At 47.8% G+C, this 27,121-nt stretch overlaps 1 protein-coding gene across 2 annotated transcripts in view; it reads left to right on the top strand.

Moving 5' to 3' along the window:
- The window catches only part of GNAO1 (G protein subunit alpha o1), a 145,895-nt gene extending 119,313 nt beyond the window's left edge, over window positions 1-26,582 (top strand). Inside the window, exons 5-8 of one of the 2 annotated variants that reach the window (XM_032121478.1) lie at window positions 231-359; window positions 1,069-1,198; window positions 22,655-22,808; window positions 24,610-26,582. In XM_032121478.1, the coding sequence (XP_031977369.1) occupies window positions 231-359; window positions 1,069-1,198; window positions 22,655-22,808; window positions 24,610-24,797 (601 nt within the window). In that variant the 3' untranslated portion in view covers window positions 24,798-26,582. Of the gene's footprint in view, window positions 1-230; window positions 360-1,068; window positions 1,199-9,369; window positions 9,524-13,541; window positions 19,910-22,654; window positions 22,809-24,609 lie in introns of those variants that run through there. The other variant, XM_032121479.1, reaches the window with a different exon arrangement.
- The last annotated feature ends 539 nt before the right edge of the window (window positions 26,583-27,121 follow it).

Genomic DNA, 27,121 nt, shown 5'->3' with positions numbered 1-27,121 from the left:
CACACTTAATTTCCTGCTTTCAGTTCCCTATCAGATTTTATGATTAGCTTACTGAGGTTTGTTTTTCCCTAGAATAGGATTTTTTTTTTCCTTTAGCTACAATACATTCAGCCATGAAAAATGAGATTGGAAAAGATTAATAGGAAGCTGAAGGATTCATCTAAGATTGACAAAGATTAATGTGTGTCTTATTCTTAGCTGTTTTCTTTTCTTTTCCCTTCTTCTCATAGCTACCTAGACAGCTTAGATCGAATTGGAGCTGCAGACTACCAGCCCACGGAGCAGGATATTCTCCGAACCAGGGTCAAAACAACTGGCATCGTAGAAACCCATTTCACATTCAAAAACCTCCACTTCAGGTTAGTCTAAAACTGTACAGTAAATTTACAGAACCACTATTTATCACAGGGTTTCCCCATACTTCCTAAAGAAGAAGTTGTTAAATTGCTGGTTAATGCATGGATAGCTCCCACTGCAGAAGACACAGCATTTTGGAGAGTCAACAAAATGAAATGTTTGACAATCCTGTCTTGAAAGTCACTTCCTGTAAGATAGAAGCTCATGGCAGCTTCTTCTATCCCAAACACCTCTTTGTTGGAATGTATAATACAAGATTGACCCCCAAATCTGATCAAGCCTCATAAATGTAAAAGTATTTGGCTAGATCTTTTCTCTTAAGTGGGTCAGTCACATGTAGTTAACACAATACATTGACCCTCATGATGCCATCCAGTAGAGAGAAGAGGGCACAAAGACAGAAAGCCACACACAAACAGTATTTAGAGCATATAAAAGTCAAGAATGTGTGGTCTCCACCTCCACAGACCCTTTGGGACCCAGCACACTGTTAAGGCTCTCCCACAAGTCCCCACATCCCTGTCTGTAACTGCTCCTCCTGGTCCTCCTCAGCTGCAGGCTCTGGAGGAGAAGACCAAACTAGGGGTGAAAGACCCACTGCTTTGTATTTGGAGCCTCCCAGGGCCCATGTGGTCAGAAAATGCCAAGAATGCTAAAGTTCCCTGGTAACTAGGGAGGAGTGGGTGGTGATGGTCCTCCCCTGTGCTGCAGGCTCTTCGATGTCGGGGGCCAGCGATCAGAACGCAAGAAGTGGATTCACTGCTTTGAGGATGTCACAGCAATCATCTTCTGTGTCGCGCTGAGTGGCTACGACCAGGTGCTCCATGAAGACGAAACCACGGTGAGTCTAACTGGGTCTTGGAGGCCCCAACACCTCTTTATGGGATACTGTATAGCCAGCAGCTCCTCAGAGATCGCCAAATGCTCCCTGAGGTGCTACAGTAATGTGCTTTTGTCCGTCGCTCCCCCTTGACTCTGAAATCCTGGGGAGATCTGTCCTCCTCCACATTTTTTGATATGAAGTCTGCGTGCCCAGGTAATGCTTCCTTATGCTGGTAAAGTCGTAGTGGTTTGCTTCTCCTTTCTAGCCAACCTGTGTTTTCAAAATGCATTACAGGACCCTATATCCAGCAAGAGGATACAGCTGGGTGGGCTTTAAAACAGGGAAGCAGTCAGGCTGTGGTGCAGAGGTGCAGGACAGCAGTGCACACCTGGGGCTCAGCCTAGGAATATAACCTATTTCTTCAGGCTACAGAAATTCATTTTCCTTAGTGAGAATGGAACTGTTTGATTCCTGAGGTAATTTGCTCTAGGAGAGATGTTATGACTTCCCACTGTGACATTAGGCTCAAAATACCATCTGGAAATAAAGCTGGTGAGGACCTGTGTTCTCCCTGGCATTAGAGTGCAATTAATACAAGTGAATTGAATACACAGAAAAGATACGGTAAGACTCAGTAGTGTATTCTGACCATTCATTCAGTATGATGGGGATACATGATTTTGGGACTAATGACAACTGTTGTGGGCACCCAGTTATATTTGTCTAATGAAAAGGAATTGAAGGCCATACTCAGTAATGGTTTCATCAGTGCCCAATCTGCAGCAGCAGCAGCAGCAGCAGCACGGAGGGCTCACTCCTGCCAGCTCTGTCTCTCTGAGGCTTTTTATTCTCCTGCTGGTAAAGATGTCAGGCTTGCAGAAAGCTGTGGATGAGGATGGGATCAAGGAAAAGATTGTTGTTAGGTGATGCTTTTCTTGTCCCAAAAAGACGAGGGGGACTTTGGTTTCTAGTCTCTGAGCCAGGTTTATGAGCTCTGGCAAATTCTTTGATGAAATCACCTGGTTGTTTGAATCATATCGATGCCAGAGTTCCGGGTGATATTAATATTACCAGTCACAGGACTGGTAACGGCATGAAGCTGTGTCAAGGAGAAGTTTAGGCTGGAAATTAGGAAAAGGTTCTTCACCCAGAGTGTGATCAGGCACTGAAACAGGCTCACCAGGGAAGTGGTCGTAGCACCAAGCCTGACAGAGTTCAAGAAGCATTTTGATAATGCTCTCAGGCATGTCTTGGGGTTGTTCTGTGCAGGACCAGTTGGACTTGATGGTCCTTGTGATTCTGTGACCATGACTGTGTCCCTCCAGATTGATTGAGACACTCTACATCCTCTCATGTCCACTTATTTATCCCCAGTTGTCTCCTCCCCCTGACCCTGGCCTTGATATGCTCAAGGAGCTCAGCCTTGTAGGATTTACTGGGAAGGAACCAAAATCTCCTGACATGATTTGAAAAATCCAGCCATTAGCTCAACACTATAGAGCTCTGCAGCTCGGCAGCAAAATCAGCCAGGAGACACAGAAGAACACACAGGGAGAGGGCAGGTCCAGGAGACAGGGAGCAAAGCTGTGATATGAGCAGAGAGCAAGGTGCTCTGCAGGTATAACTTGGACTGTGACACCCAAATTGTGGAGCCACAGGCAGCTTTTAATACAGGTCGCCTTTGGGTGACCATCTACACAAGTCAGAGCCTGTGATTCAAAGCCATGGAGCACAAAATGGAATGGCCTGAATGTCAATGCCATTTTTTAAATGTCAGCCTTAACTCTGCTGCTCTGAACTAGAGGTGAGAGCATCTCTCCTGGGGAGAGCCCTGCCAGTGATTGTCCCTCACCCAGCACCACCCCGGAGCCAGCTCAGCCTCCCCCCTGAAGTGCTGCGCTGCAGAAACTGGGATTTATGCATCTCCAACTTTCCTTTTGCAGCAGGAGAGCAGCCTGGTGCAGCTCTGGCACAGCACTGACATTTGCTTGCTATTTCAGTCCCTGTTCACAACACATTTCAGGAGATGCTGAGCAACAGGAGGGCAGAGGCAGCTGCTGCTCATTTACACATTCGGCGTAAATGGGGAAAGGATTCGGCATCGCCACCACCACCACGCCAGCGGGACGCCCCTGCCTAACCCAAATAAACAACCCTGAGCAAGGCCAGTGCAATCAGGAAAAAAAAGTGGTGTTGGATCTTGCCTGTCCTATTATATCCCCATCACAAATGGCAGGTGGAAAATGTGGCACCCACAGACCCTGGCCCCTCCCAGGTGAACCCCCAAGCATTTGGTCCCCTCCTTGGTAATGTGGTGCCTCTCCAAAAACCCAGCAGTAAAACAGCATCTCATCAGTCAGCCGATTTGCTGTCTGCATCCGTCACATCTGCCGGCTTTAATGACGTCAATCAGCTTTTATTGCTTCTCACTTGGAAAACACAAAGAGGAGGCAGCTGAGAAAGTGAGCTGGATGCTGCTCCTCTAGCTTCATTTTTTAGAGTTACTTACTACAGTCCAGGCACTTCCAGCTGTGTGGATCTGCTGAAGGTTTGGGGGCTGTACAGATGTCTCCATGAGTATGAAAGGACTTGCAGAGAGCTTTCATTGCTGGCATGGAGCCATGAGAGGGAAAGAGCCCTACTGCATATCAAGGTCCAAAAAAACCCTTCCAAAGCTGGGTGCACATAGAGAATGGCTTTTCCTCCTGCACTCAGCACCCTGTTGTCAATGAGCACAGGATTTCACAGGTGCTTTTTGCACTTCTCTAAGTCAAACCACACTTCAGGTGGAGGAAACTGCAATTGAGATGCAGTCAGCATCACATGGACCAGGGACAGGCTCACCTTGGTAAGCTCCAGGTGGGACAAGTGTAGGGTCAGTTTGTCTCACTGAAAAAAGCTCACAAACAGGTTTATTTTGAATCCTTTCCAAAGAGCTGGTTAAACAAAGCTGGGTGAAACACTCTCTGACCTGTCCCTGCCCTTAAAATTCAAAAACAGCTCTATGCTTGTAAAGTTGTTTTGTGGGTTATTGTGCTCTTTGTTTTAAAAGACGGAGCACCCATCCTCCTGCAGCAGCTAAAACGAGACTGTTGTGTTTGAAGCTGTCCCTGCTCCTTAAGGGCAGGCTGTCTTTTATAAGGGATGTATTTTCTCTCTAATTCCCTGTCACAAAGAGCCACACAGCAGCAGTTGAGGAAAGCAAGTACTTCCCTATGTCCAGATCAGAAAGATGTAAAGAAAATAAAGAAAACTTCCTGTATCTGTGATTTTTAGGCCCATACACCCATAAAGATCACACTTTTCACAGAAATTCCCAGTGCTGCTGAATCCAACTTCTCCCATTGCTTCCAACACCTTATGCTGCTGTTGGCAGATCTAAACTGTGTCCCTGTGTGCCCAGCTTCCAGGGGAGAGGAACAAGGCATGAGAGAGATTCAGGCAGTGCCTTCATCAGTCCCATTGCTGCCAGCCAAAGCCCAAGCCAGAGCTCATGTGGCAAAACGGTACCCTCTGCCCAGCCCATCCAATGCACAAGCCACTGTCCTCAAGGTATTACACCTGTCTGTGCCTTTACCAAGTGCTTCACAAGGAGCTGCCAGGCTCTCTGCCATATTTGTACACAGTGGGAACATCCTGCTTTAACTGGCAGAACATCTCCCTGGATTATGTCTTTGCGTAACAAGGCGATTTTGTTTCATTTGTGACTTTATCTTTTTGTTTCATAAGTTGAGGTTACAGAAGGAAAAGCCCCAGCTCTGTAATCTGGGAAGAGAGAGGGGCAGTCATATCACTCAGTAAAACTAGAGAAGATGATTCACACAGGTAGATTTCCATTGTTCCTTCTAAATAGAATTCCTAATGATATTTTTTAAAACACAGCAATGGAATGGGACCTGCTCTGGGAACTGAGACTATCCTCTATTTTTTACCTTGCAAATTCAAAGGAGTAATGGCAAGAGAGGGAGGTGTTGATGCTGCACATAGTTGCCTCTGAAGCTAAGATATTTAGGTCAACCATATCTAGCCAAGGCATCCAAGTATTGTTTGTGTCCCCGTTGCTGAGGATGGGACGGGTTGAAGGCTCTGTGCTGGTAACCCTTGGTGTGCATTAGTGTTGGCCTGTTGGTTCATCCTGCACTGTATGACCTGGCTAGTGTGCTCTCTCTGCTGTCATTGGGCAAGGAAAATGGAATTGCGGTGCTCAGGAATTGCCTCAGGAGTGACAAAGCAACCAAAGTGGCTTGGGCATCTTAGGAAATATAAGCAGGAGGGGGAATATGGAGTTGGCTGTGCATAGGATAACCATCAGTGTCCTTATAGTTTGCGTGACAGCAAGCACTTAATCACCAAGGAAAACAGAAAATATTGAATCAACTGTGTGTTGCAGAAATCACCAGGTCTCCTCCCATGCTCTGGTGAAAAAAAGTGGTTTTTATGAGTGTGTTTCTGCCTGGACAGAGTCTTGACCGCAGCATCCTTTCTCCCTCATGCTGAGTGAAAAGCTGTTTGCTCTTCACATCAGTGACAGGAGCACAGTTGTGCAATGACATCTGAACTCAGCTGTGAGCAATTCTGTCTCTTGTTCTGTGCAGGAAAAGTTAACTGGACTTTGAATATGCATGGACGAGTGGTTACTCCTCTGTAACATGGGTGGTGGGGCTGCTTTTTTGTTGGGGTACAAAGTATTTGCAGACTTAAGGATTTAAATACCAATTTTGAAATAGGAAGTGACATTAAGAAATTCATGTCTGAAGAGCTCTTCCCTTAATGATAGACCCAACATAAAGTGAAAAAAGCAGCATGATAGGTCCAAAAGCAGGTGAAGTTCTTTGTGTCACTTCATCGGAAAGTATGAGGAGCAAAACCGTTAGTGCCTCCTAGCAGAGTAGGTACATCTGCCCCATCACAGCAGCACAGGTGCTCCTGAAAGGGGCCCCAGGCAAGTTCTAAGGGACTAAATTGGTCTTCCACTGTGGCTTTACTGGGAGGAGGGAGATTATTTGTGGGATTTAACTTCTCACTCCTCCTTTGGCAGCAGCCTGTCCTTTTACATATGGTACCCAGACACTGCTGCCTCATCCTCGCCTCTGCACCTGGCTCTGCCTGAGCTGTTGGAGGGCTCCTACAAACATCTATTGAACTAGTAACAGTTGGGATGGGAAAGAAAAGGGAGATAGTGAGGATTCCTGATGCTAGCCAGCACCAGGACAGCTTGTGTCTGTGCATGGGCTCCCATAAGCCCTCTGGGACGCAACAGCATTTCCCATATGGCATCCAGGTATGACAACAGAAGCATCCATGCCTGCTCACCAGAATATTGCTCTGCACCTTTGCCAGACACAGAAAGCAATTTCTGGCTTTTGAATCATGTCATCTTCTCTTTGGTGGTGGGGAAGGAAAAGATGGATTTTAAGACCAAAACATTTCCCACGTAAATAAAAATGAGTGGGCAGAGTAGTTCATTATGTTTATTTGTCTAACTGGCAAAGCTGGAGGAAAAATCAACCTGTAGAGATCAGAAAGCCAGGTCAGACAACAATTAGGAAGCTTTGAAACTTGTTTCTGGAATCTGAAAGGAATAGAGGACATTTCGTGTAACCCTCATGTTTTAGAGGGATGTTTCAGAGGTTTGTGCTGTGTGTATATGATTCTGTAATTCTATATTCTGGTTACAACTGAACACTAAGAGTCACTATTTCTTGGGAAAACAGTCTCATCTCCTAACATGCATTAATGCAAATTGATCAAACTGTGTAAGAGAAGTAGGAGGACTTCTGTAGGATCCTTACACAGTCTTAGAACTGTAGAAAAGTTGGCTTCACCTAACCATGAAGCCCAGCTGAGAAGTACTCAGCTTCTGTTTCTTAGACAAACCCAATGTCACCCATGGTGTTCCCCATGCCATGAAGAGCAGTTTCACCCCTCTGCTCTTCTCCAGGACTGTGCAGCGTGGCAGCTGTGGCACGAGGCTGCCCAGATGGCTGATGTCTGCTGCGGATGAGCTGTGGGTTTAGCCTGCAAGCAGCATTCACGTGTTTCTCCATGCTTTTATTTTAAATCAGCAAGGATGATAAAAATGTCATTTAAAATGTTCTGTGAGGGACCCTGCGTTAAAAAATGGTTAATTGTATTTGTTTATGCTCCCCTGACCACCCTCCACTTCATTCTCTCCTCCCAAAGGCTTTGGGTACCCAAGGATCTCCTGTGCAAAACCTTTGTACACCAGGTTTCTATGTGGTTACAATTTTGGTACCACAAGTAGGAGCATTGCTCCAGGGGCTCCCACACCAGCCAGTACCAAATGGGTTAGCAAAAAACCACCCACAGACACAGGATGATCCAGATAAGCAACGTATTGCAACTGAGACCCGATGAGCAAATGCATTTTACGTTTGTACGTGATTGCGTTGTCCCCGTGTGTCGATACAAGCAGCGGGGAAATGCGCGGTCATTCAAGACAGAGCACAGCAAATCCCACGTGTCCTGTTTCACTCTGAGCTGGATCAGATGTTTCTTCCATCCACAGAGCCTCTTCTGTCTATATAAAACATTCAGTAGATGCTAAAGTGTATCAATGAAAAGGAATGTGTTAATCAATGAAGTGCTGGGCTAAACTGTGCTGCCAGCACAGGTGTGAAATGGAGTGGGAGCGGGGTGAAGGCCCCTGGCTGACTCATGTACCACTCCACATTCCCAAATCCAGGGCTGGGGGCAACAGGACGTGCTGCACCCACCCCAAAAAACCTTCCAGTAACAAGCCCGTGCAGCCCTGTTCTCTTCAGTATCTCTGTGGTGATAGCTGTAACCGGTTTCTTCCGTGCGCTGGCGGGTTTGGGGAGTGCTGTCCCAAGGAGATCCCGCTGGGAAAAGCCGAGGAGCCGGTCTGGTCTGTACCATGCTTTGCCTTTGATAACCCCCTGACTCTTGGGTGTGCTTCGTCCTCACCGCGCCTGCTCTCTGCACTACCCGGCTCCCGGCTGAGAGATGGCCACGCGACCGGCGTGCGCACTCCGGCGTCGGCCTCGGCGCCAAACGTCGCCAGCCTCGGCACCACCACAGCTTTTCCTCGGCCGTCTGACCTTATCTAGCCAAACAAAGGCCAAAAAATGAGCATTTGAGAGACCAACCAAATTTGGCAGGTATGAAGCTTCTCTTGAACTGAGAAAAAAAAAAAAGAAAAACCGAATTGAGAGTTGAAAGCAGCGGGGAACATGACACTTGGTTGACTTTGCCGTGAGCTCTTTCCACCACCATAAACCCATGTGGCGGACTTTGCAACTCTCTAACTGGTCTGGTTTTTTCATTCCTCTTATCTCTCTCCTTTTCTGTGTCTTTTTTTGCATGACCTATAACCAAAAAGCTGACTTCTCGCTGTGCGTGCATTTGGATGTATGGCTCTTCTGCTGGCGAGTGGCTAATCTTCTTCTAGAGGCATGAGCTAACACCAGTGGTAGCTGCCTGACTTCTAGTCTGGTTGTTCTTAGATGTTCTTTGTTATGTTTTCCTTTTTATACTATTTCTTCCCTTTTCACTTTTTTTCCTCTCTGCAAGACACTTTCTGTTGAGCCATCTTCCAAGAGAACTAAAAAAAAAAAAGAAATTTAAAAATTAAAAGCCCAACAGACAACACTAAACAAAATAACAAAACCAGGCAAAGGTCACGGCAAGGTCATTTCCAAAATTATGTCACCTTGATGTCTGCTTCCAACTCTAGATTAATTCAAGGATCTACCAGTCCTTGGTTAATGTATCCAACCAGTTGTGTGCCGCACACATTTGAGAAAGTGGAAAAAGCATTTTAGAAAAATTATTGAAAACATTTTAGAAAATCTGCATGAGCTACACCGACACATAAATCTGATCAAAGGGCAAAAATAATTCTCCATCCATGCATGGTGCATGATGATTTCTATGAGCTGGGATCCTGTAAATTAATGTTATGCAAAATCAAAACAGCTCTGTATTGTTAAATGCCCTTAAGTTACTAATTGTATGTCAGATGTTACAGGGATTGCATCTGTGTATGTGTATGTTCAGCTGTATGTATACATAAATTTATTATGTATATTGTAGATTTTATTTTTTGTTGCTTTCCTCCTTAATTTAGTTGTTTTAGATTTCCCTACATGTTGAACATCCCTGGGTTACTAGCTTTGGCCTGATGTGATCTTTCCTTTCTATTGCAGAACCGCATGCACGAATCTCTGAAGCTTTTTGACAGCATCTGCAACAACAAATGGTTCACAGATACATCTATCATCCTGTTTCTAAACAAGAAGGACATATTTGAGGAGAAAATTAAGAAATCTCCACTGAGTATCTGCTTTCCTGAGTACACAGGTAATGAGAAATGTGGCTGTACAGGACTGCTTAGCAAAGGGACCACAGAGCACTCCCCAGCCAGGCTGATGCTGTAGTGTATCGCAGGCAATGAGGCTAAAGATGCAGAGATAGAGCTCGCACTGGCTTCACTACAGGTTTTATTTCAGTAAGTGTCAAAGGATCACCCCCACCATGGTCCACTTAAAGCAGGAGGATGACTTGACCCGAGTTCTTTGCTGGCCCTTTGGCCACCACCACTGAGCAGGGTGTCCGATTTCTACCTCACTGATGGGTTTGATGCCAAACCAGCACCTGCAGCTGTGGGGCCGCTGTGCACTCCCCAAACCCGTGTGCCCTGGTTCCCTGTGTCACATAGGATCATGAACTTTCTTGCAGGTCTCTCAGAAAGGTGCAGCGAGCATAAGCATTATAGATGGGTGACTGGTCTCCAAGAGATCAACACACGGATTTGTTAGGCTGTCCTCGGCTGGAGTACAGCTTCGTTCTTTCATACCCGACCATGTTCCCTTATGGCCACAACAAGAATCCTTCTGCAGATCCTGGCCACTTTCCTCACTATCAGGCACTGTGGGGCTGTAGAATCATCATGATCCTGGAAACATTAATGTCCATGCTAGATAGGGCTCTTAGCAACCTGACCTGGTCGAAGATGTTCCTGATCACTCATGGGGCATTAGATTAGATGACCTTTAAAGATCGCTTCCAACCCAAACCACTCTATGATTCCATGATCAGCCCTCCAGTGTGCAGACAGCAGGTCTCACAGCTTGGCTGCTTCAGCTCAAGCAGTAAATTTTCATCACATTAGTTGAGGAGTCCCCAGTTTTGCTCTCAGATTTGCCGACATCAAGTGTCTGTACATGGAAACACTTCCAGTTAAATGCCGGTAGAAAACAAGGTGTTTCATTTTCTGGTCTACCCACACCTCCTAACCCATAGTGCAGGCAGAGGAGAGCCACAGTGAGCTGTGCCCTGAGCTTGGCTGGGGAGGAGGAGGCCTTGGTGATCTGTGGAGGTGAGAGCAGGAGCTCTGGGATGGGCAGTGTGCAAGAAGCCCCTGCTTGTGCTGCCTGCCTGGCATCTGACCCACTAATGATGGGAATACATCACCCATGCAAAGGCTGCAGCTGCACCCTGCTGCTTCCCTCTGCATCTCGCTGGCTTCCACACACCCTCATTACCATTCCGAGATGGCACAAAAATAAACTTTTATCGTCATGAATTATTTAAACTCACCGGAGACATCCAGATGAATCAAGCCAACAGACAGAGAAGCCATTCTCTTTGTCAGGAAACACAGTTGTGAACCAGGAGCACCAAGAGTGTCACATTTCTGGGGAGGCCAACAAATTATTAACCAGAGCTTCTTATCTTTGAGCACTTGATTTTTCACTGTGAATAGACAAAAGTGATTCCTCATTGCTGCTTTGGGCTGAATGGTCTGTGGCCATGGAGCTGAATGACTCCAGCTGAATTCAGAACATCTGCAGGCTTCCTCTCTGGGGAAGATTTTGGTGTTTGTCACTACCAGCACATTTCAGCCATCTACTCATCTGCTTGGTCCAGACAGAACCAACATAGTCCCGACACATTTGTCTGAAAAGATCTAATCATGGAAATTTCAGTCTTTACAGCTGAAAGCTCACAATAATGCCTACCCCAAATTTTCCTGGTTGTAAATTAGATTGCTGCTTTTGGATGGTTTGTAGGGAAGCTCATCACCATCTTCTTTACAGCAGTGCTTCTGTATGCTGGATGGTTTCTGTCATGTCCTCTTCCCTTTCCTTTTCTCAGTGAAGCAAACCTTCACCTCTCACTCCTTCCTGATGACATTTTGTGCACCTGGTTTTGTGGATCTTCACTGTTGTCTCCCAGAAACCTCACTCTGAAATACCATTTTTACAGAACCCCTGATGTCAGAGAGACTAGAACAAGAAGGAATGTGATTTTAGATATTCCTTCCCAAGCTATCCCAGCCCAAGAGAGTTCAGTGGGGGAGGCAGACCCTCGTACACACATAGCTAAGCTCTTGGCTGATTAAACAGAGGAAAACAAAGCGTCTGTCTGGAGCACTTCAGCCACAAGTGAACCAAACCAATCTTCCCCAAGTCTCAGGGGACCTTAAAGGTGCTCTAAATTCCTTCAAGATGCTTTTTGGAAGCTGGGAGTTCTCACAATGCCAGAGACCCTCAACGGATCTCCTGTCTCTCTTGTGCCATCAGAGAGGGCAGGAAGTCTGACTGCTGAAAGTCGTTTAAATGATCCAACAGCGATCTGAGGTAAGGAGTATCTCACCCCCAGGTATTCCAGCAATGCTCTTACAAGTTAGCTGTGCTAACATTCAGCCCAGGCTTTAGACCCAAGCACACACTTCAGCCTGCTTGCCCCTGCTTTGCTGGCCACAGCTCACAGGATGAAGCCCTCGTGGCCTCATGAAAAAGCAACATTATTAGAATGTTGCCCTGGAGTTAGAAAGAATTATTTGATAAAAGCCTATAAACTGAACAAGCAGACTTTCAACATCATAAGTAGGTTCCACAAAATGCTTTTAATGAAATGAAATTTCTGATGTCCATTAGTTCTGCTGACAGGGAATTATTAGAAGACTGCATCCACAAATTTGCCTGCTGTTTGCTGGAGCAGTGTTTCCATCCCCTTAATTCACTCATGCTTTTAACTAATCCACAATACTTAGTAAAGCAGCAGCAGAATCCACGGCTTTTTTTAAACCAAGCTGGCATTAGTGACTCCCTGCTCTCCTAAACAGAATCGAGCATCTAAATCCTCATGTCTCTGAACAACCAACTTCCTGTTCATAAAATACCCTCCTGGTTGTGCTCGGCATGTGGAACCATTCACAGATTCTTTATACAGCTCTTCATGCAAGAATCTGCTCCCAGAACAAACTTGGCTTCCCTTACTTCAGGCATGTTCTCAAGTCCCATGGTCTTCATGAACTCGTGTCTTCAACTAGCAGTGCATGTGTGTGCACGTGAGATTTCCCCGAGCAGCTGCCTTCCACCACAGCACATCTCCAGTAAGCTTCTCTCTAGCAAATAACAGCATTTCCCATCAGTAAAGCATCATGGAAGGAAAGGGACCCAAAAGCAGTAGCAGTGTTACTGTTGTGGAGCTGTTTTGGGGGTCAGGCAGTGCCTGGCAGTGCTGGGAGCTTCACTCCAGGCCAGCCAGAGCCTTCATCACCCTTAAGCAGGTGCCCAAGTGGAGCCATGTGTGTGAGCAGGGTCAGAGCTGGCCAGAGGAGAAAGGATCTACTCATTTGCATGACTCATTCTAAGCTTTTTTTAATACAAAATTTGAGGGTTAATGAGGTTTGGCACAGATATCTCTATATATCAAAAAAAGAAACTCCTCACAGTGTGATTTTAGCCATGGCTCTAGCAAAGAGTACTGCAATCCTAATTCCTAAAAAAAAAGGACATTCTTTATCAGCCTTTTTTTGGGTTTGGTTGGGGTTTTTTTTGAGAAAAGCCCACTTTGCCCTGTAAGAGAGGCTGGATCTTTTCATGTCTCTTTCTCTTAATGATTTAGGGAAAGAAGGGCACAGCTACCAATACTGCCCTCAATTCTTGTTAACTCTTCTATCAAAAACTGAAGCGTTAATAAAAAAAATCTAAAAATGGAAAAAATATAAGCCTTTTCCCTAGGTCAAGCATTTACTGCATTCCTGGCAGGTTTCTTCTCTTTTTTGTCACCATGATGTGGAATTTCTTCCATCATAGCCTGTTTAACACTCAGCTCCCTCATCCATTTCATCTCTGTAGACTATAAACAGCAACTCAGAATAAAAATACAGCTGAGCTGACAGTCAGGGAGCATCTCCTGCCTGGCAGCAATCCTGGCTGGTAACAGTGCCCATCCCTGAGATGGAGATGGGGCGCCCGCACGAGCTCCCCACATCCCCACAACGGGGTGTTTGCAGGCACCCTGTGGATTTCAAGTCATGGGGTTACTTTAACCCGCTCTTTTTCCTTTCCTCTCGGCTCTCTTGCAGGTCCCAACGCTTTCACAGAGGCAGTGGCGTACATCCAGACTCAGTACGAGAGCAAGAACAAGTCGGCCAACAAGGAGATCTACACTCACATCACCTGCGCCACCGACACCAACAACATCCAGTTCGTCTTCGACGCTGTCACAGATGTCATCATCGCCAACAACCTGCGGGGATGTGGACTCTACTAAAGCACCCTCCTCCCTCCGCTCCCGGCACCCGCCCGGAGTATCCTCCAGTCCCGCGGACAGGTCCTCCCTTTCCTTGTTTTTTCCTCCTCAGAAGATAACAAGGAAGAAATACATAAATCCCTCCTCCTGTCCCAGACAACTCTGCAGCAAGTTCTGATTTCCCCAGACCCATTTTATTTTACTTTGGTTCATTTTTGGTTCATTCCCTTGCTGCCCCGTTCTACTCCTCCGTTCCAATTCACAGTGTTGCGCAGGGAGCTAACGCATTTCCCACAAAGTGCATTTCAACTGCCAAAAGACAAAAATACTTCGGTTTTAAAGAGAGGAAAAAAAATCAAAGCCTTAACATACTGGTCAGGAACAGTGTAGTTTGGAACCAAAACTTTTTTTTTGCCTTGAAAATTAAGGGATATTGTTCATTGTCATGGTTATCTGCCTTTTTTTAAACACTGTTCCTTTGGGAAGTGCTAGATACAACCTGATCATTTTGAGGGTACCTTACAGCTCCAGTTCTGACCCCAAAGCTGGAGGGTTTGGTGTTGAATGCAGCCACCATAGCTTGGATTTGTACATTCTCCTTTTTTCCAGACAGCTATTTGAACAAGTAAAACAGCCATATCGAGTTCTGCTGGTGTCTGAGTAACAGGGACACAGTAACAAAGCCTACTAAGTCTTGTCTAAAAGCATGCATTACTGGTAGCAGTTTTACCTCGAGTTTTTCAGAATTAATGATAAAATTTATCTAGTGGTTGCTGTAACCCATTTCTGAGGCACTTCCATGGAGGCCATGGGGCCGCTGGGCTGGGACCCCTGGAGCGTAGGCAGTGAAGATGCCCCGGGAATGGTGTCCTGATGGGGACCTCACACTCAGTGGCATCCTGACAAGGAATCCAGCCTGGGGACATTTCCCACAGCACCTCCCAGCCTTAATGATTTCAGCAGAGGTGATGCTCCTGCAAACATGCAGCATCACTTTCAGACTTCAACCCTGAAACGCTGGGGTGAATGAAAAATACTTAGCCCTGGCTTCTTGTAGGCAGAATCTGACCTTGAAGTGCCTGAGATGGGGAGAGGTGCTGTGGGAAACCTCCCTGTGCTTGGGTGGCAGCAAAGTGTGCAAGAGCCTCAAAGCCCTTCATTGCCTCTTGGGCATCCAAACCCCTTGGGAAGCTCAGCCTTGTGCTCTGAGCCTCCTTGGCTGAGCAGAAGCCGGTGGCTTTCCTGTGTCACCTCCTGCCTGAGCATCCCAGAGAGACAGCTCCAGGGTTGGTGTCTCCAGTCAGGGCATCTCTTTACCAGTATCTGTAGCAAGATGGATGGTTAACACTGGCAAAGGAGAGCTCAGGGAGCTGACTTGAGTCAAGTGATGGAGTAGGAAGGAAAAGTGCAAGGAAAGGAGGAAGGAAGGGCAGGGGAGAGGAGTGGGAAGGGTGGGGGTAGCACCCAGCACAGCAAAAGTGGGGGCTCAGAGATAAGGACAAATACAGGTGGGCTGAGGTACATGTGAGGTACACTCGCTTGCCATCACCAAGAGCTCTGGATGCTGCAGGGTCAGAGGCAGAAGGGAATGTGAGAGGTGGGGTGTCACTTCTGTGGACATGGAGGTACTCTTAGAAGTCCACCCCAACAGCTTGTTTGTTCTCTGGGTGAGACAACCACCTCTGAGGTCCCACTCAGGGCCCACCTCACCTGGGGGCAGGCAGGCAATGGTGATCCCTGCCTCTTTTCTGCCTCTCTTAGAAGTCCATTATCTTGGAAAACACAAATCTTTCCAGGCTGGCCACAAGTTCAACTGTCCTCTCTTGGGAGCCTGATCTAAGAGTGGCTTTCAGGTCTCAGGAGGTCTCTCCAGGGCTGTGTTGGTGAGGGACAATATCTCTTCTCTCACTGCCCATTTAGGAGAGATGGCGTGAGAGCAGCCCAGAGCAGCACAGCCCAAGGGGAGGTGCCAGGTGAGCTGAGCATCAGTGTGCAGGAGGCAGTGACAGGAACACGTATGGTGGCACAGGAGGGGGAGAGCAGTTGGAGAGGTTTAGGGAATGGTTTGGGACAGAAGTTGCAGAAGGGAGATGAGCCAGATTGAGAGCAGGGAAGATGGGACATAAGGGCACCTGTGAGCCAGAGGAGAGTCCCTATCAGAGGCTGTGCTCTGCCAGGACAGTGTTTGTGGGACATCTGTGACAAATCCCCAGCCAGGGATATGAGCAGGAGCACCCCAGGGAAAGCAGGGAAGGCCGGCAGAGGAAAATGAAGTGTATGTCACCCATCCAGCCAGCTCACAGCCCAGCATGGCTGGTAACTGTCAGTAACTCCTAAACAGCACTAAAGGATGCATTTGCTATTGTACAGCAAGGACCTGCTGCTGCTCTGCTGGGCACTAACAGCAATAACACAACTCCTGCCTCCCCTGCTCTGGCACAAGCCAGTACCCATCTTTCTCTTCACCATCTCAGTCTTAAAATGCCTCCCATGACATCAGCTCCAGCGAAGAGCTGGCCAGCAAAACCAGGACATCCTCTCTGCTCCTCATGCCACAGCCCACCCACACATCTTGTCTGAGCCCCAGCAGTAACACCCAGCATCCACGGGTGTTGTGTCAAATCCAGGGCAGAAAAACCACAAGCTGGTTATGTTTGGTACATAAAGTGTGTAACCACTGGACCCAGAGTGCTGATGGCTGGTGCTGGCAGGGCTGCAGGCCTTTTACTAAGCTCTGTAAGAAGAGTTTGATCAGAAGCACTGGAGTTTTGGAGATTTTCTGTTCCCACCCCTTGCTGTGAATGATGTTTTATCCGAGCAAATAAGTAACAGAAGCTGTTCCCAGGGAAGGCAGCACCACGCCAAGGCTTTGTGAGCTCCAGTGTAAAGCACACAGGAATATTTTGGGAAAGACAATTCAAATTAACTCAACCCCAAACTCTGCCATATGCAGTCAAGTGGCCAGTGCTGGCTCAGTGCGCTTTCACCGCTCTCCAGCCTGGATTCAGGTAACCCATTCCCAGCTTTGCCAGCTGGGAGGTCCAAACCCCCTCTTGCAGCTCCAGCAGGTCCTAGCACGTTGGTGATAACCAGCAGCTGGTGCCCCATGGGGAAAAAAGGGAGAAAAAGCAGAGGAAATGTTGCGACACAGAGCCTCTTCTTTCATTTTCTTTGGCATATTGTGTGTCTAAAGCTTCATCTCAGCTGCTGTTGCTGACATTCCCTCCCTCACACGAGTGCCATGAGGATTCACTGACAAATGCTGGAAAGAGCCTTTGGAAGATGAAATACTTCCAGTGTTAAACACTACTATTTCTCCCGCTTGATGGCCGCATATAGATTTTGTCTCCAGAACGCCTGCCAAATCATTACTCACTGCTGGCTTCTGCATCCTCCGAAGCCTTTCCTGACAGATGTGCCTTCCGCAGGCAATCTTTTGCCCTGTGCTTTTTCTAAACACCAGCAATTCTTGCAGCAGTTGCCTAAAAAGTACCTTGAAATACATCGCCTGCTTTCAAAAGCCTTTTCTTAACAGCCCCTTGTGCTTTGCAATTGCCATGCTCTGAATCCAGACCCTTGGAGACCTAGAGCTGTGTTTCATTTGCAGTCACCACACAGCAGGGATGTTGCAACTGGTACAACTGCATCAGAAATCATACCAGGGCATGGAGGATAGATTTTAAAAGCACAAAGTTGAAACAGCTATGTATAAACCCTGCTGCCCTTCAAAGCTAATGTGGGAATTTGCAAAAAAAAAAAGCTCTTTTTGGGATGCAGAAGGTTTTTAATGACTCAGGTCTCTGTTCCAGCAGCAGAAGCATCCGAGGGGTGTCAGCATTGAAAATAGCATTAGCAACTCATGATGAGCTTCAGACAGCAGCAAAAAGAAAGAAGGAAGCTCCCCCTTGGCTTGCTCTGCAGTGAATGAGAGGGTCGGGTATGGAGCCATGAGACCACAAAAATGCAAATAGCTTCTTTATTTAAACAATAATTTCAACGAAATAGAGAAACCCATACAAGGAAAGTCTTGCAGAGCTGCAGGGCTGAGCTGCAGAGCTCCTTAGGAGGATGCAGTAGCTGGGCTGGTTGGGAGAACGAGCAATAACCACGCACTGGGAAAGCACACACTAAAATACAGCCCCAGACTGCCATGGGCACTTTTTAATCTCGCATACAGAACTCGCACACACTCTGGTTGTCACAGGGGGCCGGAGGAGCCCAGCGGAGCAGCAGGACAGCAGGAATGCTCAGCGTGGCCATCTGGCCCTGCCGTCTGCGAGCGCAGAGTGTCCCTGCTGCCCCCGCCCTCCTGCCGGGTCTGGATGGTCACATTCCCACTGCCTGCCCAGAAACACTTCCAACTACATCTCTCTCAGGAGTTTTGTACCGGAATTAGCTTCTTGCCTTCAGCCAGCTTTCCTGGATGGCCAGCCAGCCTGGCCCTCTGTGGAGGGGAGAGCATCCTCAGGAGGAGCCTGCCATGCCTCCTCTGTTGATGCGACTTTGTTTCACGGGACACTAAAAGTATTAATGAGGGCAGTCTTTAATGTATATTAAAATGTATCTGGCATGTTTAATCTATGATGGCATGAGCCCAGTGCTTGCCTGCAAGGGAACAGACCTTGTTCTCAGTCCAGGAGTGTAATCTCCAAGAGGTCAGGATGTGACATAGAAGATGTCCTTTTGCCAGAAGGTCCCCATATGCCCAGCCTTACTGTGCAGCTCAACAAGGCAGACATCCCCCCTGGGGGATTTTGCAGTCAATGCTAGGAAAGAGACCAACCCTGCACTGTTAGTTTGTGTGACATGTCCCAAGCTTTTTGTGGTCACAAAGTCTCCTGGAGCCAGGGAGAGTTGCTGAGTTCCTGGGAAGAAGCTGACCATCTGTCAGGTCAATTAGAGAAGCTTAGTGCTAGTGTGCTTGGGTGTTTCCGTGGGCCAGGGTTGTCTTCAGGCTTACCACCAAAAACTCTACAACCATTTCCAAGGAGACTAAAACACTCATTAGTGATCTGACACTGGACACGTCAAGGTCAGTAGAGATGGTGCTACTGAGCATCACCGTGAGCACCCAGACGCATCACTCACATCCCCAGTGCACACATGAGAAAGCAGAGACATGGTCCAAGTGGCACAAAATTGCAGACCACGGTCTTGCCTCTACCTCCCTGCAGGAAAGAGCAGGCAAACACACCCCAAGGCTCCCTGAGACTTGAGGGTACTGTGTCATTTCTGAGCTCCAGCACCAACACGAGGTAATTGATGCTGACAGATATAGGTACATGACCTATGTAGTTATACTGAGAATATGGCTGTGGGAAGGGACTTTGCACAGGACCACTCATGCCCCAACCAGCAGCCTGTGAGATCTTTTTTTTGTGTGCAAACACAAGCAAGTGCAACTCTTAAACACCAATGCCTTAGTGAGAGGAGGACCAAAGCCTCCAGCTGGCACCCTGCAGGCAGACAGAAAGGGAGCTGGATTGAAGAAATAGCCCCATCTCCCCAAAAGGGCAGCTCTGTTCATGGACACTGAGTGCAGAGTAAGCACAGGGAGGAAAGACCAGGAGAAGAGGTAGAGGGGCTGGGAGCCAGCTGGATGCTCACTGCCCCAGGCCTTCTTCTACCCAGTGTCTTGGAAATTAATGTCAAGACCCAGTCCTGACTGTAGGGTGGGCAAGCAGCTCCAGAGCTAAAGCCCCTGCTCCAGGTGGGGAGAAGAGATCATGGCAGGTGAAACACCATTTTCAGCAGTGCCTGAGTCTCACCAGCTTTTCCTGTGCTGGAAGAACTTGGTGGTGCTGGGCAAGCAAAGAGGGTTGTTTAAACACCAGCTATTGCCCTGTTAAATAGCCTAGGTCCCTAATTTGTGCTCCTCAGCCCTATTCCCCCACCTCCTTTTTCCCCACTTCATCTTGACAAGGGAAGAGTGACCATCACCCTGTCTCTGGGCTCCCCACTCCCCACCACATTTCCCAAAGGATCACTGGAGGCCGTCACCATTTTCCTTTTGCTGGTTTCCCGCTGAATCATTTCTCCTGCATGTTTGATGGCCCAAACTGTATTAACTGTAATTTTGTACGAAGAGTGACTGTCCATTGGTTTAATAGAGCATTAGTTATTGTAATAATTTATTGGCTGTTGGTAATGTATTTATTAGTTACAAAATGTTAATAAAGTGCCAGCTCTTTTCTAGTGTGAGAGTGGTTTTATTGTGTCTCCCTTGAGCGCATCCAGCTTCTCAAACTTGTTATTTAACCCTATGGCTCCTCCACAAACACTTGCACAAGACACAGCACCAGCTGTCTGCCATAGCCTCATCCACCTGGAAAAAAGGAATTGGAAAAGGATATAACCAAAAGATATTTCATTTTATGTAAGTATTTGGCAGGATTTTTTTTTCCTTTGCTCACCAGAGGCAGCAGCAGGGCAGAGCATCCTTGCTGCCCCATTGCTTCCTCCATCACTTTGTTTACAAATCCTTTACAAGTCACAAGTTTTGCTTTTCCACTGTCTCTTTGTGTGAGCACAGAGTCATAAGACCCATTGCTGGTTCAATTCAGTAAATGGTGTGTTCTCCTCCTTGCTTTAGCACAGAACACGGAGCATTCTTTTATGTTTAAACTAAAGATCTTCCATTATTTGGGGCATAAAAATAGAAGTAAGGAACTTGAAGAAACCAAGAGAAAATTTTCTATAAACCTCAGCAAAGGAAGATGAACCATTGCTCTTATTGACTTCACCAACTTCCAGCAATGTGGCTTCAGCTGGACTCATCCTCAAACACAAATTCCCACATGGCCCATCCTATGAATCCAACAGAAACACAGGCCAGCCTTGAATACAGCACATGGCTGAGAGGGAAAGGATTTTGCTTTGTGTATTGCTATTGGGGATTTTTTAAACTTCCTCCAGGACACCATCCTGCTTGGATCTTCTGCACAGCTGTCCAGGACCCAGAAGTCATCGGGGTTATTTTGCCTGAATGGGGACTCCTGTTCCCCTGGGCAGAAGCTTTATTTCAGCTGCTCTTCCACCAACAACATCACATCTTTATTTAAATATAAAACATATTATAGGACAACACCTGAGATGATCAAGGAAAAAGCCCATCCTGATACTCTCCATGAAAATCTCAAGACCCAGCAAATTTTGCAACAACCACAAGTCAAGAAGAACCACATCCTTTTGTGGCAGTTTCTGGTTTCCCTGTGAATAAGGCCTTTTTTTTATTTCAAGATAACGATCAAATTGAAGTCCCAAGGCTTTAGAAAGCGCCTGCTTGGCATCCCCAGCTACTCTTTGTCAAGGAACCGACAGTGCAATCGCAAAGCCTTTCAAGATGTAATCAGACAGCTGCTAAATTTTGCATGCAAAAGCTACCGTTGAAGTGGAGCTAATAAAATGACTCACTAATAAAACATTCATGGAAAACTCCAAAATGTGTAATTGGGTCATCATTTCATTAGCAAACACGTGTTCTTGCAAATCTTCGGCGAGTCCAGAGCCCCCTTTGCTGTGCCTCCAGAAAAGGGGGCTGTGGGAGGATGTTGGGGGGGGATCTTTGCTGCAGGAGCGTTCCCCGCTGGCTGCTGAGCCCCCAGAGCACAGCTTTCCATGAGATTTCCACAAGGCTTTTGTGAACAGCTGTGTCCCCACATGAGCTTCAGGCAGTCGAACCAGAATTGGGGGGCTCAGCCCCCAGAGGGGCTTACAGGGAGGGGCAGCAACTTCAGACTTCACCAAGCCCTGGGTTTGCACCAAAAGCTTTGCAAGTTCAAGTAGAAACAAGGTGGGTACAAACAATGAAAGGGACTCGTGGACTTCCTGAAGCACCCCCCAAAGCTGTTAGTGGACTAGCAGGGAGTGACTTTCTGGTGATTCTAAGAGCAAGTTAATGATGGAGAAAATGTTTGAGAGCTCCTGGAGAGCCAGATCTGTCCTGTCCTGTGGCATCTTCACACAGTGCATGCACCTGCATGGGAACACCCTGCTCTGTGGGGCCCTGTGGCAGCCAATGGGGCACAGGACAACCTCACCTCACCTCCTCTGTTCTGCTGTCTGCTCTCCACTTCTTAAAAAACTTCAGCAGCATAGGGGGGAAATGGCTTTTTATGGGTTTTGGCCACATGTAAATGGGGGGGGGGGGGGGGGAAGGAAAAAACCCCAACAAAACTACAGCTGTTAGAAATTTACCCTTATGCTCCTACCAAAGCCTTTCCAAATTTAAAATCTCCCTGGAGCAATCTGCAAGCCCAGAACACTCACAAGAGCTGGCAGAGGCACCTGTACTGGTTACCTCCATGGGATTTCTTAAGAGCAACCCAGTCACCACTGGTATTTTCAAAGCTGTGCTGAAGATTTTTCCAGGGACAGGACCTGCTCCTACCTCTGGGCAATTCCTTGGCACTAGTCTTGCTACAGTGGCACCACTCAGTGCCAAGTACCCTTCCAGGCAGGTCCATAGGACCACCGTGGGATGGCCAAAGCCCCCTCCATCCCAGTCCCTATGCCCAGTGTGTCCAAGCTGCTGGCTGATGCTGTCTGTCCACCCTTTATTTGAGCTCTCCAAAGGATTCTTCAGGGGCACCCAGTCCCTGAAGAGAGACAGAGCCCCTTCCCTACTCCTTTGGTGAGGCAGGAGAGGAGCAAATTAACTTTTTCCTGTTCTTCCTTGAGGTTGCAAGTGTCTGCCCTGCCAGACTGGCCCCACAGGGATGTGGGGGAGAATCAGCTGCAGCCCCACACCTGCCCTGGCCTCCAGCCCAAGAGGAGGGCAATACCCCATTTCCCCCACCTTTGTAACCAACTCACATTTACCACTGTCTTACTATAGAGATTTTGTTTTGCTTTCTAACTTTCAATTCACAGAAATATTCTCCTCTCCTCTAACTCTGTCTTTGCCTTCCTCTCTCCCCTCTCCTCCCTCTGTGCTCCCCTTTGCAGAACCGCATGCACGAATCTCTCATGCTCTTCGACTCCATCTGTAACAACAAATTCTTCATCGATACCTCCATCATTCTCTTCCTCAACAAGAAAGACCTATTTGCTGAGAAGATCAAGAAGTCACCTCTGACCATCTGCTTCCCAGAGTACACAGGTAGGTGCTGGGGCCGACACAGCACAGCCACAGGCCCACCCTGCACCACCGGGGCTGGGGGGACAGAGGGGACAGAGTGCCTTTAGAAGGGGGCAGAAGCACTGCCCACCTTCACGAGCTGTGATGCAGCTCCAGCACCCCACTCATGGGCTGGGACTGTGTCCTGGGTGGGGCAGTTCTTGAGGCAAAGGTGCACAAGCAGCTGGTGGGACAGAGAGGGGGTCCAGACAAATGGAGATGAGCTGAAATGAGCCTGGGCACAGGGAGCTGTGGAAAGAAGAAGCCTTGGCAGGAGCTGAGTGGCCACCACTGGAGCCATCCTGTTTGCTGGTGGTTCCTGAGAAGCTCCTGCAAGAGGAGCCAAGACACGTGGTCCTCCAGGCTGCATCCTCCCAGGAGTGCCTTCACGCTGGGTATGGCTGGAGGAGAAAAGAGCCCCTTTACAGCAGGAATCTGTGGAACCACAAGAGAATCATCCATTTTGTAGTGAAACCAACATGGCCTAGAGAAAAGGATAAATAACCAAGAAGATGGGCAAGGATAGATACTCTGGATTTCTCTAAGGGAAAGAAAAAAAGCCCATTTAAATTCAGACTCCAGCATCCCCTACAGATACTGAGATATCTCTGAACTATTCCACCTATCCTGGATACCAAACTCTGGGGACAAGGGAGTCCCTCAGCAAGATGGCACCCATTCCCCTACAGCGTAAGTGCACCACCATTTCCACCAGAGGCATTTAGGCTTCTCCACCATGAAGGGACCAGCACTTTTCTCACAACCACCTGGTAGAGCAAACCAGACTATCCCATGTGCAGCTGTATGGCACAGCCAGGCTACCCTGTGGAGAGGCACAGCCCGGTGGCACCTGCCCACCTTCCCTCTCCTTCAGCCACCCACTGCATCAGGAACAAGGGGAACCAGCAAGCTGGAAAAGGAAAATAAATCTCCAGATAATAGCAGCTCTTGCAAAGGCGATTTCAGGGGCATAACTCAGCTTTGTGGCTTCCCACGAGGGGCCAGCACAGCCTCTCTCGCTGCCCTAAGCAGCTTAATGCAATAACGCGCATTTTTCGGCTCAAACATCTGGCGCCTCTCCAGCCCACCTTCCCAAAGCAAACCTCCCCGTCACCGAGCCCGCAGGCAACACGTGTGTCCCCAGACGGCTCCTGGAACACCACCACCCCTCGCCCACTCCAGTGCCCAGGGTGAGACCCCCACCCACCCCAGGTGGGGCACAGAGGAGCTCAGCCCCACCAAGGGGGTACAGCCAGCGTCCATGGGTGACGCTGGGGTGGCCACCAACTCTCTCGGCCATCCTTCCCCCTGCCTGCCCGGCCGGGGGGCCACCAGGCCCCCCGGCCTTCTCCCCCCCCGGCGCTGGGCGCTGTCGGGGCGCGCCGCGGGGACTCACCGGTGCTGCCACGGGAACATCCCTCAGGCACAGCCCGGCCGGGCGCAGCTGGGGAACCCTGCCCTTCCTGCAGGGAAAAGGGAGAGTGCGGAGCGGGCAAAGCAGCAGCACCTGGGGAAGGAGGAGCCCTCGACGGGGCCCAGGTGTGATGTGTTTTAGGGGGAAATGGGGCAGAGGGGGAGCAAAAGGGTAGTGGGGGTGGAAAGGAGGGAGATGGGAGGGAAAAGGGTTAAATGGACCCTGAAGGGGGCGGTTAAAATAAATAGGTTTGCCTGTTTCTGTTATAATTAAAGCACTTGGCAAGCAGCATGGGGCCGGGTGTGGCGGGGGGTGGTGGTGGCCCTCAGCCCTGACAGCCCCGCTCTGCACCCCCGCCTGTGCCCGCAGGTCCCAACACCTACGAGGACGCGGCCGCCTACATCCAAGCACAATTCGAGAGCAAAAACCGCTCCCCCAACAAGGAGATTTACTGCCACATGACGTGTGCCACAGACACGAACAACATCCAGGTGGTTTTTGACGCCGTCACCGACATCATCATTGCCAACAACCTGCGGGGCTGCGGCTTGTACTGACCCCCCCCGGCGCACAGCGACTGCTTGGGTGGCGATCCCGGCGCCAGGAGAGAAAAGAAACATAAAAATAACAGAAAAAAAAAAAAAAAAAAAAAAACAACAACCCCCAACGCAACCACACACAGACACACACAGACACACACATGCGCGGGGGAAAAAAAAAAAAAAAAAGAAACGAAAAAACAGATTGATGGAGAGAAAAAAAAATTGTCATCATAATCATGCAAGTTGGTAAATAAAAAGGCATAAGGAAAAATTATATATATACGTATATATATATATAAAAAAAATCCACACCCACCTTTTTAGTTTGTTTTTTTGAACCCCCTTTCCCCATCAGGCTCCTCACTCCGGCCCCCGGTGTCCCAGCCTGGGGACACCCCGGGGGCCAGGGGGGCTCTGCCCGACCCCACCATCCCAACAGCTCCCCCGGTACCAGGCAGGGAGAGGGGGGAAAGGGCATTGCCCGGGGTCACCCTGGGCAGGGGCTTCTCTTCCTGGCAGTTATTTGACCATGGGCTGCTATTTTCTAATTATGATTATTAAAATTCATTATTGTGGGTTGGCTTTTTAAAATTATTATTATTTTGGTTAATTTTTTTTTTCCAGCATGGGCAAGGCCGGGCTGCCCCTGCCTGTTCCCGGCCACACTGCCACCTTCAGAAACAAAAAAAGGTTTTTGGTTTTTTTGTTTGGTTGGGGCTTTTTTAAAGAAGGAGGGAAAAAATTGAACACTGCCCCCGGCCACATGTCACAGCTAAAAAGGGAAACAACGGCAGCAACAAGCAGGTCTCCTCCCATTTCCCACCCTGGCTGTTTGGGGGGAAGGCTGCAGTGGGGGCATCCTCCTCCTGCTCCCTTCCCAGGGTTTCAGTGGGGTTAGGTCAGATTTTTTGAATTCCCACACCAATTCAGGCCAAAGCCCTCACCAGACAGAGCCGGTGGGTTTTTCCCATTTTTTCCCTCCCTCCTGGTTTAACAACTCCCTGCTCCTGGTCACTGCTCACTCTCCAGGTCCGTATCCAAAAGCACAGCTTGGCCCCCCCAACCAGAGTCCCCCCTCACCTCCCCTTCAGGGTCGACCAGGGACATCAGGGAGGGCTATACAGATATATATATATTATTTTATTTTTTGTTTAGAGTTTTTTTTTTGTTTTCGTTTTGTTTTTATTAATTATTTTTAACTCTTTCCAGTGAATGCTTTTTTGTGCTGCTTTTCTCTTCCCCTCTCCTGCCCCAGTCCTCTTTCCCTTTTAGTGAATGGTGTTTTCTCTCTCATGTGGGGATGTTTGTGCTGCAAAATAAGTAAAAAGGAAAAAAAAAAGAAAAAAAAATTTTAAAAAGCAAACTTAAAAAAAAGCAAGAATGAAAATAATTTAAAAATTTTAAAAAACACACACAAAACCACAAAAAATAATTTAAAAAAATAAAAAAAAAAACAACAACAAAAATCGAATGTAGTGTTTACATGGAAGCCACCGTTTTCATGACCAATCCCTCGTCATTTCTACTTTGATTAGTAACCAGACGTCTTCACGGTTTCACTTTTACGAGTTACCTTTGCTGAAGAAGAGCAGTCACACCTGTTCAAAAGAAAATGAATAAATAAAGAGGAAACTTAAAAAAAGATATTATATATATATATATATAAAAAGCGCCAGGTCTTTCTAAGCCTTTCTATTACCAATCAGTGAGGTTTCTGTGATATATTACACACTGCCAATCTCTTTCTCTGACTAATGGAAAAATTCATGTGTAGCTCAATAAAGAGAATGTTTGTCTGTACCCTGGGCTCTCCCCTCCCACGCCTCCGCCTCCTTCTTTCCCCCCGCGCCCGCCTGCCTCCTTCCAAAAGGAGGAAGAAAAAATACCAAAAATCACATTTGGGGGGATTTGCTGCTGGTAGCAGAGGGAGAAGGGAACTATGGATTGGTGTAACTACTGATTGTAAATTCTGGGAAAGCAGTGTGTGGAAGGGCTTTGGTGCTTCAGAACATCACTGTGAGCAAAAGGCCCCCCCAAAGACCTCCCCAGGCAAGAAAATATTTTTATTTCTTCGGGGAGTGCAAAGCTAATCAACAGGGTGAGTCCTTCATTTGTGGCAACATCACAAATCTCACAATATTAAAGCTTTTCCCCTTAAGATATAGAGGAAGGTTCTTCAAGAAAGTTGAGGTTTTCTCCCTGCTGCTCAAGCGATTCTGGGTTTGTTTGGATTTTTTGGGGGTTGGGGGTTTTCTCCACAGTTTGGGTTTTTCCTGCATTCTCCTTCGTCCCAGGTTCCCAGCTCCTGTGCATGCCAGCTCTGGGCACCATGACCACAG

Source organism: Corvus moneduloides, chromosome 12, assembly GCF_009650955.1.
Source record: "Corvus moneduloides isolate bCorMon1 chromosome 12, bCorMon1.pri, whole genome shotgun sequence".
In the NCBI taxonomy this organism is placed as follows: Eukaryota; Metazoa; Chordata; class Aves; order Passeriformes; family Corvidae; genus Corvus; species Corvus moneduloides.
This window is presented reverse-complemented; position numbering and strand designations above follow the sequence as displayed.